Genomic DNA, 18,418 nt, shown 5'->3' on the forward strand with positions numbered 1-18,418 from the left:
ATCTATTGCCTCTCCCTTCCCAGGATGCTAATGGGGTCTTATTTATAGGTTTGCCTGGGGTGTTACAGACAAGTCCTTGGCCCAAAGCATTCAGTCTACAACATTCTAATTTAAATGTACCACAGCGAGGGATGACAGTGAACAAAGGGAGTGTGAGGGGATGAGAGCGGGAAAATCTAATTGTAAGTCAAAAAAGGCTATCCCAGACAAATGAATATGTAGAATTTTATAAGGCTACGTAAGCCTCCAATCAAATACAGGCCTACTAGACGGAGCACATGGTGGTCAGATTCTGCTCTCCATTACATTGGTATATAAGTCCAGAACAACTTGACTGACATTGACGGAGTTACTTTCCATTCCCATTGGTGTCCCTGAAAAGCAATGACAGGCAATCTGACTGACTGGGAAGTTAGGTACCTGTGTTGTATTCCTTGTGGAGTTTTTGACAGGTTTTAATCAGTAAATCTAGTTTCCCCATAGGGCCGTGGGCCTCTCCAGCCAAGTCAGCTGTTTGGCAGCGTTTAGGACTTTCCAGGAGGGAGGGGGGAGGAGCAGGGATGCGGCGCGCTCAGGGGAGGAGGCGGAGAAGAGGTGGGGCAGGGGCAGGGACTTGGGGGAAAGGGGTGGAATGGGGGCAGGGACTTTGGGAAAGGGGTGGAACGGGGGTGGGGCAAGGGCAGTGCAGGGGCAGGGCCAGGGGCAGGGGTGGGGTCAAACACCCGCCGGGAACAGTGAAAGTCGGCGCCTATGGTGGTGGGAGGTATTATCCCATTGCTGTAGTTGATCCACCTCCCCGAGAGGTGATAGCTAGATCAATGGAAGAATTCTGCCGGGGGTCAGGTCGGCATAGCGACATCTCTCAGGGGGATGGATTTTTCACACCCCTGAGAGACACAGCTATGCCAATGTAGGTTTTCAGTGTAGACCAGTCCCTAGAGATCCCGCAGACCCAACCACCTCTCTAACAGGTGGATTCCCTACGCCGATGGGAGAACCCCTCCTCTGGGTGTCGATAATGTCTCTGCTGTAGTGCTACAGAGGCCCAACTGAAGCGCTGCTGCTGAGCCGCTGTAGTGGTTTAAGTGTAGACGTACCCTAAGGGAGGAGGAAACAAAGGCTTTGTCTACACTAGCACTTTTGTTGGCAAAACTTTTGTCGGTTGGGATGTGGAAAAAACCCCACACCCCTGATCGACATAAGTTTCACCGACAGAAGCGCCGGTGTGGACAGCGCTATGTTGGCGGGAGACGCTCTCCCACCGACATAGCTACCGACGCTCGTTGGGGCTGGTTTAATTATGCCAGTGGGAGAGCTCTCTCCACCGGCACAGAGCCACTACACAGGAGACCTTAGTGGTACAGCTGTGCTACTGTAAGGTCCGTAGTCTAGACACGGTCAAAAATGGGAAGGCAAGAAGGAAAAGAGAGAGAGAGAGAAGTAGAAGAGATGAGAGAGGGAAATAAATACACAAAACCATAGCCCTGGCTACCTCAGGGGAGGAAGGCGGCAAAATTAAGCCATTGGCCTATTGTGAAGTTACATCTGATCTCTTGGGAGCCACTCAGATAATACAATGAGGGGTGCTTTTATAAGAACCTAGATAGACTGACCAGAGTTGGATTTCCAACAAATCCCAGCTCCCACTCCCAGGCCCTTAACCCATCCAGTCCCCTTGCCTAACTACACTGTGTGTGTGTGTGTGTGTGTGTGTGTGTGTGTGTGTGTGTGTGTGTGTGTGTGTGTGAGGATATCCTTACATGCTGGTATTCAGTTCTGCCATTCCCAGACATTTACTTCCCTGCCCAAGTTTGAAAGGCGCTCTCCCCCCCATGCCAAGGGGCTGTGGGAATCGGCGTGACACGTGCCCCCGAGGTCAGCCTCGCTTTTATTATTATTATTAATAATAATAATAATGATCAGTAGAGTCAGCATGGGCAAGAGACAAAGTGAGGTTTGGGTTTTTTTTTTAATTTTCTCGTGCATGTTTCCATGGAAACTGTGACATCACCGCAGAACCCTGAACGTCTGGGCCATGCAGAAAGGATTTAAAAAAAAAAAAAAGAAAGAAAGAAAGAAAGAAAGGAAGAAATAAAAGCACCCAGATGGGGTTTCAGTGAGGCTCTGGACAGTTACCTAGCAACGGTACAGTAAAATAATGTCCTGTTGTTGGAGAGAGATTGTTACAGGATGTTGGGAAGGAATGTGAACAAAATCCGGGCTCAGGCGGGGAATTAACAGAGCCAAAGTCTCTTTGTTTGCTGGGGCCTGCCTCGGGGGGCTTATTAAAGCCTATTAGTGAGACTAATAAACAGGGCCAGGGAAGCTGAGTAGTAAATGCACCCATGTGTGTCCCACAAGAGTGGCCCCGAATGAACAGAACAGGCCTAAGTCTCAGTGACAGGTTAGATCCAGGTTGGTCAGTTCAGCATTGTTTTATTTTTATACAAACCAGGCCTAACCATGGCAGTGAGGCCAGGCTGTGAGCCAGCTGTGTTAGACCCTGGGATTTCTTGCCTGGGTGTGAAGGGTGTCGTCTTCCTCCGGGTTTGTGCAGCACCTTGGAACTAGAATCATAGAATCATAGGGTTAGAAGAGACCGCTAGGGTCATCTAGTCTAACCCCCTGCCAAGAAGCAGGGGGAACTTTCAGTCCTACCATTGGGCCTGCACTGGGTGATGCAGAACTGAGCTATTCCAGGAGGCAAGCTCCCAGGCAAGCCAGGGGAACATGCCAGCAGCTACACCCCTTAGGCAAGTGCAGTGTCCCCCCATGGCTGGCCCACTCTGCTAGCCAGTGGAGGGGGAAAGCATAGGTCTTGGCTCCACCTCCTTCCCACCTGAGAGCACCTACAGGAGCACTGCTCGGGTGCTGCTATCCCACTCAAGTGAACATGCAACTGAGGACTTAGTGTGGCTGTGTGTTCCTATAGTGACTGGCCCCAGCAAAGATAAATCCTGCTACTAGGTGACCCGAAGAGTTAGATTCCTTCGGCTCAAGTGGCATGGGCTGAAGTGCTGGTTTTGAATGCTGAAGGTTCAGCTCCCGCTGACGACCATGATATCCCTACCATGTTACATCTCAGTGCTCTAACGCATGCTGCCGTGCAATGGAGCCTCAGTGCTGGAGCTTCTTTGCTGCTATGTTTCAGCACAGCCTCCTTGAGAGTCAGGTTCCTAGGCATAGGATCCTGGGGCATGACACTGCCCTAGCAGGAGACAAGGAACTCCCATTGGCTTCAACAGGGCTTACTCGTACACAGCTAGGGAAGAATAGGTACCTTAGATGCTGTTCTGTAGGTCTCTGTGTGCTGACCTGTAATATACCAGAAATAACATAGTCATGTCTCTCTGCTGGAGATTCCCAGATACAGTGATCTAATATTGTAGAGATAATACAATTGTGTCTCAATATCTAATAAGTGTTGCTGCAAAGGACAAACAGCTGTTTCTTCCTCAAAAAGCCCTTAAAACGGTGCTGTATTTGCCAGGGAAGAGTAGCCGGCTAGTTCGCCTAAACCCCAATAGATTACTTTGCTCTAGATATGCTTAGCAGGTCAAATTCCACGCTCAGTTTCACCTGTGCAGTCCTCATTGACCTTATTGGCAGTGGCACAGGTATAACAGCACACGTTGACCTTTCTACTTCTGGTTTTCTGTGGACTATGATAGTTCTTAATAGGGCATTGCCCTGACATGGTGTAACATCCCACAGTCGTGCCATGGACGAAGGAGACGACTGTGACACTAGAGGTGCATTTTAGACACCATTAGCACTTGCGCACTTATTCTGAAGATAACAGTAACCAAGTGCTCCACTCTTTAGCTCAATCCCTTTGATTAGGGCATATGGCCTTGATTAGGCCATGCCCAAGTATGAACCCTACACTTTGTCCAACCTTCGTTGTCTTGGATATGTTTTTCACTCTGGATACACATCTAGTTTGTCTACTCTTGTATGTTGAAGTTCAGCATGATACACCTAGCAACTGACAAGCCCCAATGCTATTTCTTTATCTGGGTTTAGATCTGGTGAGGTAAATCGTTATGTTTCTTCAAACATGGAGAGCAATCCGATACTTCAGGTTAAGAGAGAGCAAATCAAAACTAAAGTGTCCGTGAGAGCATGGTTTGTGTCGTTCTTCAGCAGCAGTTTGCACTGAGATGGGCTGCTTGTCTCTTCAGGTGGGGGAATCCTTAGAAAGAAACAGAGGTAGAGCACAGAAAACAAAGGCATATTAGTGCAATACCCCATCTAAATGAATAGAGAGAAATGTAAAGTGTGACATTTTCCCTCTTATTCAGGACTACACACACAGACATGCACCACAACACAGAATCAGAGACACACAGCTGTGAAATTGTGGTGTGAGGGCAAGCTAGGCCTTGGGACTGTTCTTCTCTTGGCCAAACATGGAGGCAGGTCCTATGATAACTGGTTTCCCTCATCCCTTCTTTTGGCTGCCACCATTATGCCCCCCCACACCCCCAGCTGTCCTTTCTTTTCCATCCACGTGCCATGAAAGGGGTGTGCCACGCCCTGCAACAGGCAGCACTGAAAGCGGGCAGTGCAGCTGGCTTCCCCATCTGTCTTTAGAGGAAAGGCCTCATGTAAAGGCTGACAACTCAAGGCAGAGTGTCAGAGGTGAGGCCAAATTTGCTTCTCCCACAGGTTCACCCCCCCCCCCACCCCCCGGCATCAATGGAACTGCACTGGAATAGCTGAGAGAAGAATATAGCGCATGCTGTTTAACCATAGAGAGGCAGAATGGCCTATGTGTAGCGCATGGGACTCATGGGATCAGAGCTGTCATCTTGTCTCTGTGGTTAATTTGCTGAGAGTCATCCACCAAGTAACATCACTGCTCAGTGCCTCAGTTTCTCCACATGTAAAATGAAGATCATAACACCAAGCCTACCTCGTTGGAGTGCTGTCAGGCTTAACTGTTCCATGGTTACTTATTAAGTGCTTTGGATGGAAGGTGATATAGACAGGAAAAGGACTGTTATTCCCCCTCACCAGTTCAGCGCCTCCTCCCCCCAATTTCCCCTATCACCATCTCAGTGTCAGGCCCTCCCCTCCCCTGAGCCATGGTGAAAATGCTGGGCAAAGTAGTGGTTTTGAGAAGTGGATCTATATCCTTGCTATTAGGACCCTGTAACCCTGTTTTTTGTGCCTGGCTGAGAGCACCCTGTGCCTACAGAGGAAAGCTGTGCAGTTCCAAGACTGGCCCGTGGAAGGCGCTAGCACACAGAAATAGGCCCTGGCCCAGCGAATCCAAGTGGGACGCGAAGATCCAGAACGCGCTCTTTCTTATGTGCACAAGCAGTTTTCTCTCTGTTTTCCCCTGGCCGCCTCATTCCAACCCTGAGCTCAGACAGTTGGCAGTATTGCTCACATGTCCCCGTGGCGCCACGCGATGCCTCTTTATTTTAGTCTTTCAGTGCTCGGCCTTCCTTCCTGACAGCTGGGTGATGACTCATAAAATAACAAGTGCATCTTCTCAGGGGGTTGAGTGCGAATATTTGAGCTGTGCTCAGTTTCCCTAGGTGGCAAGATGTCACTAGGGTAGGGGAAAGACAGCCGCTGTCAACAGGGCCAGAGGAATTCTAGGGGACACCTTCTGATCTTCCCGCTTTCGGAGCATTAGCACATGCCATTTCTCTACATCTCAGTGTCAGCATCCCCTGGAGTGGTCTCTTGCTGCCTGAGTTTGAGTCTTGCATAGCAGCAGCCTGTTGGCCCAGGATCCTTCCATACGTGGCATCAAGTGGGTATATGTAGCCGTGGGAAGGGAGTGCAGCTCGGAGGTGGTTGTCCGGCATAGGGAAAGGGTCCACCCAAGAAACTGCTTGCCTGACACACTAAAGAGTCCTCAGCCAGCCATGCGGGGGAGTGCGCACTGCATCAGAGATCAGCTCAGGAGTGATCTTGCAACTCCTGCTTCCCTGGCCAGTGGGGGCTGTTGCAACGTGGCTGCACGGGGTGAAGGGTGCAGGATGAATAGAAAGGTGAGTGCAGCGGTGTGTGAGCAGAGAGAGTGCAGTCATCAGCCCCTTCAAACACTGCTGGGACCAGTCCTGGACTTAGGGCAACAATAGGCAACAATAGTTAGCCTGGCAGATGTACTTAGGGGCCCCGTGGGATCTGGGGGTGCAGGAACATACACTCAGCTGCTCCCAATGAGCTCAAGGCCTGCACATGAATGCCGCTCTGCAGAACCCATCACAGAGCATTGGCAGAACTAGAATTGGAGCAGCAACTCTTCCACCCCATGCTCCCAGAGCTGGGATTGGGTTACCTGGAGGGCGCCAGCACGCAGCACCCACCAGAACCCAATCCCAAGTGTAACTGATCTGACATTATCAATAAATGATTTGTGGCCCTGCCCCAGGACTCCACCCTCTGACCCTGCTTCTCTCCCGGTTTCTCGTTCAAGGTTTATGAATCACAGGGTCCCGTCCAACCGGAGATACCAGCCAACGGAGTATGAGCACGCAGCGAACTGTGCCACGCATGCCGTGAGTCGCCTTCGCATTGCCTTGGGGTGTGGGGAGGCACGTTGGGCAGGAAGACAGAGGTGTATGGGTCTCGGCTCCCATTGTGTTCCCAGAATGGAAGACAACGCTGAGGCTTGCTCCACTCCCTGTTCCCTTCCACGTGCGTTCAGGAGCCATCACAGGTTGAATGTAAATTACATTTAGGGTTGCATCTTCTGACTGGAGCTCAAGGGCTGGGATGTGCCCAGCTGACACCTGGAGTCTGACACCCAGTCACTGCACATGCACATGGCCAGGAGCTTGTTTGCAGGAGCTCGCCACGTCTCCTTTGGTCTCTGGTGGCTTTTAAGGAACAGTCAGGGCTTATTGTAAGTGACTCAGCTAATCTTGGGTGGCAGTTTGGGTGAAAGTGATCATGAAATGATCAATTGCCCCATTCTAAGGAAAGGAAGGCGTTAGAGCAGCGGAGTGAGGACAATGGACTCCAAAAAAAGCAGACTTTAAGGCTGAGGTGTTTAATGCCTATTTTACTTCAACTTTCACCAAAAAGGTTAATGGTGACCAGATACTCAATACAATTACTATTAACAAGGGGGAAGGAACTCAAGCCAACATAGGGAAAGAACAGGTTAAAGAATATTTAGATATGTTAGAAGTATTCACGTTGGCAGGGCCTGATTAAATTTATCCTAAGAACTAGGGAACTAGCTGATGCAATCTCAGAACCATTACCAATTATCTTCAAGAACTGATGGAGGACGGGTGAGCTCCCAGAGGGCTAGGGAAGGGGGAACATAATATCTATCTTTAAAAAGGGGAGCAAAGAGGAACCCCAGAATTACAGAGCAGTCAGGATACTAGAACAAATTATTAAACAATCAGTTTGTAAGCCCCTAGAGGACACTACGATTACAAGAAATAGCCAGCATGAATTTGTCAAGGATAAATCACGCCAAACCAACCTGTTTTCCTTCTTTGACAGGGTTACTGGCCTAGTGGTTGGGGGAAACGGTAGACATGATATATCTTGATTTTGGATAAGGGTTTTGACACATCACAATCTCATAAGCAAATGAGGGAAATGCGATCTAGATGAATTTACTATAAGGTGGGTGGACAACTGGTTGAAAGACCATATTCAAAGAGTAGTTATCAATAAGGCTACGATTTAATCAAGGGTATTTTTAGTAAAAGTCATGGACGAGTCACGGACAAGAAACAAAAAATCACGGCCAATGATCTGTCCATGATTTATACCATAAATACCCCTGATTGAATCTTAGGGGGGAGATGCTGCAGGGGGGGAGCCCACAGCACCGGTGGCAGGGGGGGAAACCCCTGGGGGGCCAGCGACTGCTCCAGCCACCGCCGAGAGTGGAACCCCGGGGGGCCAGCGGCTGCTCCGGCCACCGCTGAGAGTGGAACCCCGGGGGGCCAGCGGCTGCTCCGGACACCGCCGAGAGTAGAACCCCGGGGGGCCAGTGGCTGCTCCGGCCACCGCCAATGGGGAGCCCCAGGGCCAGCCACTGCTCTGGCTGCCCCCAGGACCACTGCTCAGGTGGTTCCCGGGGCCAGACGCATTGGCCATTGCTCGGGCGGTCCCCGGAACCAGCTGCCCGGGGCCACCAGAGCAGAGGCCGGTGCGGCTGGCTGCAGGGCTGCTCAAGTGGCTGCGGAGCTGTTCCAGCAGCAGCTGGCGTGGCTGTCCCCAGGGCCGCCTCAGCAGCTATCCCCGGGACCAGCTGCTTGGGCGGCCCGGGGGTTAGCCACACCGGCTGCTGCAGAAGTCACGGAGGTCGCAGGAAGTCACAGAATCTGTGACCTCCATGACAAACGCGGAGCTCTAGTCATCAATGGTTTGCTGTTGAACTTAAAGGGTGAATATAGGGGGGGCCCTCAGGGGTCAGTCTAGGTCTGGTACTCTTCAATATTTTCATTAGTGACTTAGATAACGGAACGGAGAGCATGCTTATCAAATTTGCAGGTGGCACCAAACTGAGAGAGATAGCAAGCACTTTGGAAGACAAGATTAGAATTCAAAAGGACCTTGACAAATTGGAAAATTGGTCTGAATTCAACAAGATGAAATTCAATTAAGATTAGTGCAAAGTACTACACTTAGGAAGGAAAACTCAAATGCACAACCACAAAATGGGCAATAACTGGTTGCCAGATGGTAGATGGCTAGATGGTAGTATGCTGAGGGGTTACAGTGGGTCACAAATTGAATATGAGTCAACACGGTGATGCAGTTGCAAAAAAGGCTAATCTCATTCTGGGGTGTATGAACAGAAGCGTTGTACGTAAGACACAGGAGGTAACTGTCTTGCTCTACTTGGCCTTGGTGAGGCCCCAGCTGGAGCACTGTGACCAATTCTGGGCACCACACTTTGGGAAAGATTTGGACAAATTGGAGAGAGTCCAGAGGAAAGCAACAAAAACGATAAAAGGTTTAAAACCCTGACCTATTAGGAAAAGTAAAAAAAAACAAAAACGGGCGTGTTTAGTCTTGAGAAAAGAAGACTGAGGGGGGACCTGATAACGGTCAAATATGTTAAGGGCTGTTAGAAAGAGGACTCTGATCAATTGTTTTCCTTGTCCACTGAAGAAGTAATGGGTTTAATCTGCAGCAAGGGAGATTTAGGTTAGATATTAGAAAAAACTTTCTAATCCTAAGGGTAGTTAAACTCTGGAATAGGCTTCCAAGGGAGGTTGTGGAATCCCCATTGTTGGAAGTTTTTAAGAACAGGTTGGACATACACCTATCAGGGATGGTCTAGATTTACTTAGTCCTGCCTCAGTGCAGGGATCTGGACTTGATGACTTCTTGAGGTCCCTTCCAGCCCTATGCTTCTAGGATTCTAAGAAAGCAGTTTGAATGAGCGGATGGCAAGCAGGAGCTGTGACTCCGATGCTGACATAATGGGGGATCTGAGACACTTTTATAACTGGACTTTATATATCCCTGCATCCAAGTCGATTGGAACAGGATGGGGAGCTCTCATCCCGCCAGCCAAGGAGGAGGGAAAGCTGTGGGGCAAACCCACTCCCCTGACCACCCCCTTGCTTTGACCCCTGCTTGCATCAAGGTGGTTTTTTTTTCTCCCCCACCCATTTTGCTTCACGTGGTGAAGTTATTTGGTTAGAAAACCAAAGTGTTTTGCTAAGAACTGCTCACGCTGGACACCCCTACGGTCTCCGTGAAAATGGAACATTCCTTTTTCACAGCAGGAGATGGCCGTTGTGGCAAGATAAGAGGGCCTGGCATTGTTGGGGAATGGAAGGATCTGATTGGCTGAGAGTGAGGTAAGTAAGGCAATAACATGTGGCAGGGCATGGCATGTAACATGAGGCTATCTCACCTCTGGTGCATGGGGAGGCACGAGGCTTCGCGTCCCCAGCACCGGAGGGATGGGGTGTGACCTTATAACCCATACCCGGGTGGCTGAGTGTCTTTATTTTTCTAAGCCTGGAAGTCTGTTTTTAAGCCACGCCTGCTTTATGGGCCCAATCCCACAGCCCTGAGTCAAGAAAATCTCCCACTGGCTGCAGGAGAATTCTGGAGGTGCTAGGATCAGGCAGGGCTGGACTCAATTGCAGCATCTGATATTAGGAAGGTTTTTAGAGCGCACGTTCTCGTGAAGAAGTCCTTGCCTTTTGGGAATGCTTCCCCACGACTTTGAAAATACATTAGGAGATTAGAGCCTGACCCAAAGTCAGTTGAAGCCAATGGGAAGACTCCCATTGGCTTCAATGGCCATTGGATAGGGCCTTAAATAAGGTGTAGAAAAGGGCCTACAGATTGCAGGTGGCATCAGAATAAGAAACCTAAAGACACCTGTTCCAGGTATCTTCTCCCACGCAGCTATTCTCTGGGGCTCTCTCGGGAGCTAACTGAAGGAGACAGAGCCTTGCTTTGGGCAGTTTCCATTCAAATGGCTGGCTGTGTTGTGTCCGACAGACGGTGCATTCAGTAGCAACTCTCAGATGCTAAATATCAGGAAGGACTCCTTGAGATTGAGCTCTGTGGAGTCATCTCTCCAAGAGAAGTGGTGGCAGCTCCATTGCATGGGATTGTTAAAACTCTACTGGGCGCAGTACCAGGAAATGTAAGGAACTGCCCTCCATTGATGGGGAGATAGGGTGGGTGCCCTGAGAAGCTTTCTCCAAATTTGAGTTCTGTGACTGAGTAGCAGAGTAGCAGGAGCTGAACACATCCCTGCAACTTCTGGGCTTTAGCCACTTGGCCATGCTCTGTCCCCTGGAAGCAGTATGTGAACAGCTTAGGGAAGCTTTGGGCCCTAGGCAGGTATATCAATTGGTCTTGTTTTTTCTAAATCATTGCGAGAAGCCCTTTCTTAGTCAGCAGTTAGGCCTATGGATACCAGCCAATTGACTAGGCCATGGAGGACCAAATGGTGTGGTTATCATGTGATAACGCCATAGCTAGGAGCCAATCAGATTGCTTCATTTTTCCAACACCCATTTTGAAAGCCCTAGATGACACCTTAGACGCTCATGCATTTTGTATGGCTATGGGTGACCTGGTGGTTGTGCTGTTCCTCCAGGGGCACTCACTAAGGTACAGACTGTTCAGCAGTTTTGACTAAGCAAACTCGGTTATTTATCCCCCTTCCCAGACCCCCGGGGTAAATTGGGCAGGAAGCCGCTTTTCTTAGATTTACAACAGGATCCTCTTCTTCCTGCTTGGTGGGAATGAGGCAAATGAAAAATAAAAGGAATGAAGGGAAATCTGTGATCTCTAAGCACAGAGTAGAGAGAAGGGGTAGCAGGAGGGGGCTATCTCTGACATGTAATGCCCCAAGCCCTTTCTGGGAGGGGCTGTCTCTGATCTCTACCCCGCTGTGCCTCCTCTGTCCCATATGGGGAGGGGACTTCCTGCACAACTCTAATCTCAAAAGTTTCCTGAGCCCCACCCATGGAGGGGGCTCTGCTCACAGTCTTCTCTGGCGGCGATGTTGGGGACTGGTGTACCCGTTGTGGCAAGCGGGGTCTGAAATCGTGTAAATAATACAGAGCAGTGCCTGTCCCAGCCTCTGTCCCTCAGCTGGGCTGGACAGATTCATCCATAGATGAGGAACCATCTGAAAGGAAATCAGGGATAATAGTTATGACATAGAACAGTTATTCTATAAAAGCCTTCTCTAAATGAATGAGCCAGAGACAGCCAATGGAGTTCTTCTCCCTTCCAGTTCTGGATTATCCCCAGCATCCTGGGCAGCTCCATCCTCTACATCCTCTCAGATGACCATTGGGAGACCATCTCAGCCTGGATATATGGGTTTGGCTTGTCTGGCCTCTTCACTGTCTCCACCATCTTTCACACCATCTCCTGGAAGAAGAGACACCTCAGGTAGCAAAGTCATTTGTCACTACAGGCCCTGTTCTCTGGGGGCAAATAGAGAAGGGTTGTGAAGGCAGAGATAGAAACAGCCAGGAGATTAGGACTTCTGTGGGCAGGACAAAGAGCTAAAAATGACACGCACACCCCTTCAGCATTTTTCTGATCAGTTTGTGTGGGCTTCTACCTCCCCATTAATCACGCCAGCACCTGTGCGCCCTCTTCTTCCCACACTCTCTTACTGAACACACAGTTATTAGGGCTAGTTGAAAATGATCCCGTCAAACTGTTTATTAGCTCTGCTACCCACTAGCTAGTGTGGGTGCAAGCCACTGCCTTCTGCTGGACAATTGGGAAATTGGGGTTTCAATGAAATGAAATAGTTCACAAAAATATCTTCTTTCTATAGAAAATTTAGTTTTTTCATTGAAAAATCTGATGCCCCCAAACCGAAATATTTTGGCCAAAAATAAAAAAAATTGAATTCAGAAATGCTGCTATGGTGCCTCATGGGAGTTGCAGATCAGTTGCCTGATGTCCCCATTCTCCTCTATGGGCTAAGCTCTCCTGATGCACTGTGGCTAGCAGTTCCTATGATGTACTCTCTCTCTTTTCCAAGAGGCAATACCTTGGTGCATCATGGGAGATGTAGTCTGACTGGGGAACCTGACCTGTAGAGAGGGATGGGAGGAAGAGACACCCAAATCACAATCCCCATGTCACATCTCAGCAGAATTTCTACATCAAAGTATTTTAATTTTCAGACAAAATATTTGTATATTTGAATTTTTACTGAAAAAAATCAGTTTTCCACATTAAAAAAATCTACCAATTTTAATATTCATTGTAAACTGGGGAAGGGATTAGATACTGAGATGATTCACGAACCTCTGGAGACCTAAGTGCTAGCCCAGTTTAGGATGTCAGTTATAATAAATCCTTAGCTATTTGAGAATTCTGTTTGCCTCTGTTCTGCACCATGTGGCCTCTCAGAGATGGCCTGATATCAGATCCTCATCGTCCACAGGCCCCTACTTCTCAAGAACTGTTAGTGGTTAGCCACCTAGGGCCTCTGACACACAGCTGAGCAGTTCTGATTCTTTTCAGTAGAGGGCAGTGGCTCGACCACAGTACTGTATCTACTTGATAGCCGAGTCAATTCAACCGGATCCCCTATGACCACTTAAAATATCCAGAGAATTGGGCTCGATTGGCGATCTCTGGTGACAGGAGACGCCTGCTAGCAGCAGAACAGGGATACTGCAGGTCAGCATCAAAGTGCAGAGAGGCAGAGGAAGCTTTGCCCAGCACCATATCTAGTGCCCATCCATGCTATCAAGTCTTTAAGAATCATTATATTCATCTCATTGATCAACACGTTGCATCTTAGCATTTATTTAGTTCCCCGAGTAAATCCATTTGCTCCCCCCTGGCTGGCTCAGCATGCTATAACTCCCTGCATGTGTTTGTCTGTCCCCGCTCTAGAACAGTGGAGCACTGCCTGCATATGTTTGACCGGATGGTGATCTACTTCTTCATAGCAGCATCGTATGCCCCCTGGTGAGTTCACTGTGTAATAGCAGGCTGGTCTCTATTGGGGTGGAGGAGAAAGAATTCAGAAAATAGTCTCACACTTTACATCCCGATTAAAAGTTTTAAAAAATTCAAAATCCATCTTGAAGCAAAAGTCCCACTCCTGCATTTTAGCCCTGGCTAACCTCTGTCCGAAGTCCATGGCTGTACATACTCAATGCCTCTAAAAGCCAGGCCACTGATTTAGGTGCCTAGGTTTGGATAGCGGGAGCTAAATGGACACCCAGATTTGAAAAGTCTAGCCCCTTTGCCTTGCCTGAGGCTGGATAGCAAGCATTTGGCCCAGAACTCAGGAATTCCTGGTGTCTCGGCATTGCCAACCCAAGAATCGTCAATCAGGACCAGAAGAATCCTGAGATTTAAAAAAATAATAAATGTGAGGCCTTTTTATTGGCCTTTTGAGCCTTTAGGGTTCATGGTTTTCAAGCTTCATCCACAACCAGATCCCAGAAAGTTACTTATTTTTTTAAATGAAAGCTGAGATTCTCACATAATCACGTGGCGTCAGGAGCTGGGGCGTTAAGAAGAACACGAAATATTATAGATTCAGGAATAAAACCACAAGAGTTGGCAACAATGCTGGTCCCGTGCTCAGACCACACTTTCCTAGATCACAGCACTCTCCACCCACTGCTCACACAGTACCCCAAGATTGGCCATCAATCTTAGACTCACTCAGAACTCTGCCACAGAAAGTCTGGGGACATTTGCTTCCCAACTCACCTCCGGCACAAGCAGGCCATCACAGACTGATTTTATCCAGAATAAGGTGAGGAAAGCTGTTCCTTCAGCGGCACTGGTGATTATTCCGAAACTGGGCATCATATTTATCCTCAAATAGTCCTTTATTTGTAAGACAGGGTGGCAGGGCTCTGGCTTTGCTGGGTCTTTGCTGCCTTCTAGAATTTTAGAAATAGAAGGATGAGAGAGCTTCCTGGGGTGCCAGCAATGTGAGCTTCCTCACAGCAGTGCCCTGTGGTGCCAGCAATGTGAACTTCCTGTATGTTTCAATTTCCTTTCTTTTTTGGAGGCTTCCTCTCCTCCCTGCATGCCCACATCCATCAGTGACTGCCTCTCAGCATAGATTTCAAACCCGCTGCTTCCCCGGTTGGTTTCTCATGGCCAGCTGCTGTTCTCTGCTGCGTGATGGCTCTTTCATCTTTCGGTCTCTATGTTTTTTTTTTCAGGTTGAACCTACGGGAGTTGGGTCCCTGGGCCTCCCACATGCGCTGGATCATCTGGATCATGGCATCTATCGGAACCATCTATGTTTTCTTCTTCCATGAGCGGTGAGCTTGTGCCAGTCTGTCTGTCTGCCTGCCCAGCCTCCCCTTCCGAGTCCCCCTGCCCTGTTTTCAACGTGAGTGGGCAGCAAGAAGGGGGCAAGTATGCTCTGAAGCTGTCCCCGGTGCATTCCCTGAGCCACAGACCCTCCCCACAAGTGTCTGCACCACCAGGGGCTCAGGCCAGTCACCAGATGCCATCGTTTGGCTTTCAATCAGCAATGGAACTTGATCAAGATGTGTGCGGCAGTTACACAATTCTTCCACTGGGTGGCAGCAGACAGCAAAAAGTGGCATACTGCTTCTAAGCTCACAGCCAGAGTGAGTTCTTAATAGAGCCAGGGCCCTTTTCTGGCCAAGGAGCATGTACCTGCAGAACACTATACAAAACCCTAGGCAGCGCGTCAGTGCCCTGGCCGGGCCCCAACGCAGTCAGGACGAAGCGCCAGGAAGGGAACTGCTCTATTACACTTAGAATATTCCTGACCCTTTGCGTTGCTACCGGGCCTCCATCCACCCCTCCCGATGCACTCCGTAAACCAGTGGTTCTCAAACTTATTTGATCGGGCCCCCGTTCTCAGGGCTACCCGGGCGGGGGGCAAGTGGGGCAATTTGCCCCAGGCCCCGGGCCCCACAGGGGCCCCCCATGAGAATATAGTATTCTATAGTATTGCAACTTTTTTTATGGAAGGGGCCCCCAAAATTGCTTTGCCCTAGGCCCCCTGAATCCTCTGGGTGGCCCTGCCCCTTCTTTGTGTCTGTAGTCGTTTACGCCCTTCCCCCCGGCACACACAAGTACATAGCCACCACCCAGCTCTGAAGGCAGAGCGGAGAACAGCAGCGGCTGCCTGCCGGGCACCCAGCTCTGAAGGCAGAGCGGAGAGCAGTGGCCTGCCGGACTCCCGGCTCTGAAGGTAGAGTGGAGAGCAGTAGCGGCTGCCTGCCGGACTCCCGGCTCTGAAGGCAGAGCGGAGAGCAGTGGCCTGCCGGGCGCCCGGCTCTGAAGGCAGAGCGGAGAGCAGTGGCCTGCCGGACTCCCGGCTCTGAAGGCAGCGCCATGCCAGCAGCAGCGCAGAAGTAAGGGAGGCAATGTGAAGAGTGATATTTGTCAACATGATCTTAGCCTGACAACCCTCTGTGAGGTAGAACTTGACATCTGCATTTTGGAGGGTGGTTTTGCAGAAAAGGCAACTGTGGCCCGGAAGAGTTAAATGACCTGGTTCAGGTCATACAGTGAGTCAGTGGTAGGGACTGATTTAGTACCCAGGTGTCCTGGCTCCCAGACCTGTGTTTTAATCACAACATCATTCTTCTTCCCTGTCACAGAGCGAGCTCAGGCACTCGGCTCCTGGAGGCAGGGCTGGGCAATGCATAGCCTTCCCCTGAAATAACCATTATCCAGCGAAACCCCCGGATCATTATCCTGTACCTGCCTGGCAAAAAGTTACCCCATGGAATGTACTTTGCATATGTAACTTTTTATGATACGTATGGTAAGATACTAGGCACTGATCCTCCACCCAGCTTTAATGGGACTTTGCAGGAGTGCAGGGCTTTGCTCGCATGGGGTCAGTTCAGGCTCGGGGCCCTGCTTTGTGAGTTCTTTGGGGCAGGGACTGGGCCTTCTCCTGGCTAGCACATAGTAGGCTGTACCATCAGGGCTGGCGCAACCCATTAGGCGACCTAGGCGGTCGCCTAGGGCACTAACATTTGGGAGATGGTGACCGCGGCGGCCGGATCTTCGGCCATCCCAGTTGGCAGCGGCATTTCGGGGGCGGGACCTTCCACCGCCTCTGTCGGGGGCGGCATTTCAGGGGCAGGACCTTCCGCTGCCTAGGGCAGCAAAAAAGCTGGCGGCGCTCCTGTGTACCATAACACAAAAATGGTGTCTCTGAGTCAATACAAATACACAGAAGTTGTCAGGATACTCCCACAAATACGTACTCTGCACGCAGCCAGGCATCAACCCGGACTCACTGCGCCTGCTCAGGCAGACGCACCTCTAACAATGGTTCAATGCACCCGCTTAGTTGTCTGGGAATTCTGAGGGGAAAAGCCCCTCCTTGGGAGACAGGTAATGGGGCTCAGTCTCATTTAACCTGTCCTATCCAGCAAGGGGAGGGGGAGGACCATTACAGATGAGCGGGAAAGGGGAATACAGGGGGGGGGCGGGGAGGTGACATGGGAAAATGCCAGTTCACCTTCACTAGAATGCTTACAGGGAGACCTGCAGGAAACCCTGGCTTGTTCCTTAGGGATTTCCTCTCCAGATCCCTCTTCAAAACACAGCTTCAAGCACTCCCCTCAGTCTTCTCCTGATCAGTCATCCCCTCACCTGGCCTCTCCTGAGATCTGTCCTGGGTCTTCCTTGTCTGTGTGGATGGCCGGCACTGTGGGGCAGGGCCTGGGTCTGCAAAACGCACTGGACGTGTGTGGTGCGATAGAAATGATTCATTGCACTAAGAGTGGCGCCTCCTTCCCGGAGCAGGGAAGCTGTGGTTTTAAAGCATTTGATTAAACCTTTCCCTCGGTGCCCTGCCACCACTGAGCCTGTCTTTCTCCCTCACAGGTACAAGCTGGTGGAGCTGGTGTGCTACGTTATCATGGGATTCTTCCCCGCCCTGGTGATCCTTTCGATGGTAAGTGACTCGGCTCAGTGCGCTGCTCCCTGTCCTCTGAAGAGCCTGGGCCACAGCTGGAAGGATTTCTCTAGTGCAGAGGTGGGCAAACTACGGCCCCGGGGGCCACCTCCGGCCCTCCAGACATTTTAATCCGTCCCTCAAGCTCCCACCGGGGAGCGGGGTCAGGGTATTGCCCCACTCTGCACGGCTCCCAGAAGCAGCAGCACGTCCCCACTCCAGCTCCTAAGCGTAGGGGCAGCCAGGGAGCTCCGCATGCTGCCCCCACCCCAAGCGCCAGCCCCACAGCTCCCATTGGCTGGGAACCACAGCCAATGAGAGCTGCAGGGGCAGTGCCTGCGCACAGGGCAGCGCGCAGAGCAGCCTGGCCGCGCCTCCACATAGGAGCCAGAGCGGGGACATGCCACTGTTTCTGGGAGCTGCTTGAGGTAAGCACCACTTGGAGCCTGCCCCCCCTGCCCCCCGTCCCATGCCCCAACCCCCTGCCCCAGCCCCAATCCCCCTCCCACCCTCTGAACCCCTCGGTCTCAGCCCGGAGCATCCTCCTGCACCCCCAACTCCTCATTCCCAGCCCCACCCCAGAACCCGCATCCCCAGCCAGAGCCCTCGCGCCCTCTTGCACCCCAACTCCCAATTTCGTGAGCAATCATGGCCTGCCATACAATTTCCATACCCAGATGTGGCGCTCGGGCCAAAAAGTTTCCCCACCCCAGTCTAGTGTGACTCCCTGCCATTAAATGCCTGCCGTGTACTGTACGGGGCGCCCACTTCTCAAACTTGCATGGCTCCATCGGGGCATTTGGACTCTCAAAGTGGCCCTTGGCCATCCCAGCATCCCTTTTGAGTGGAATTAGGCTCCCTAATCTGGGCTCAAAGTTTAGGCTCCTTTTGGGGGGAGCGGTCCCATATAAAGGTGAAATACTGGGCCGAATCCCTGCTGGCTGATGTGGGAGCGACACGCCGGTGGGGCTGTTTGCCCTCTCACTCCAGCCATTGGTGCCGCTATTCCATCTCAGCTGTGCCCGAAGGAGAGGGCACTGC

The 18,418-nt window shown here is 50.7% G+C and overlaps 1 protein-coding gene across 1 annotated transcript in view; it reads left to right on the forward strand.

The window, feature by feature from the left end:
• MMD2 (monocyte to macrophage differentiation associated 2) overlaps positions 1–18,418 on the forward strand; it is a 41,322-nt gene that overhangs the window by 21,258 nt on the left and 1,646 nt on the right. The window contains exons 2-6 of the mRNA XM_034784947.1: positions 6,440–6,521; positions 11,714–11,874; positions 13,348–13,422; positions 14,643–14,744; positions 17,308–17,377. Coding sequence (XP_034640838.1) covers positions 6,440–6,521; positions 11,714–11,874; positions 13,348–13,422; positions 14,643–14,744; positions 17,308–17,377 — 490 coding nt within the window. The remainder of the gene's footprint in view (positions 1–6,439; positions 6,522–11,713; positions 11,875–13,347; positions 13,423–14,642; positions 14,745–17,307; positions 17,378–18,418) is intronic.

The sequence above is a fragment of the Trachemys scripta genome, chromosome 10 (genome assembly GCF_013100865.1).
Source record: "Trachemys scripta elegans isolate TJP31775 chromosome 10, CAS_Tse_1.0, whole genome shotgun sequence".
Lineage (NCBI taxonomy): Eukaryota > Metazoa > Chordata > Testudines > Emydidae > Trachemys > Trachemys scripta.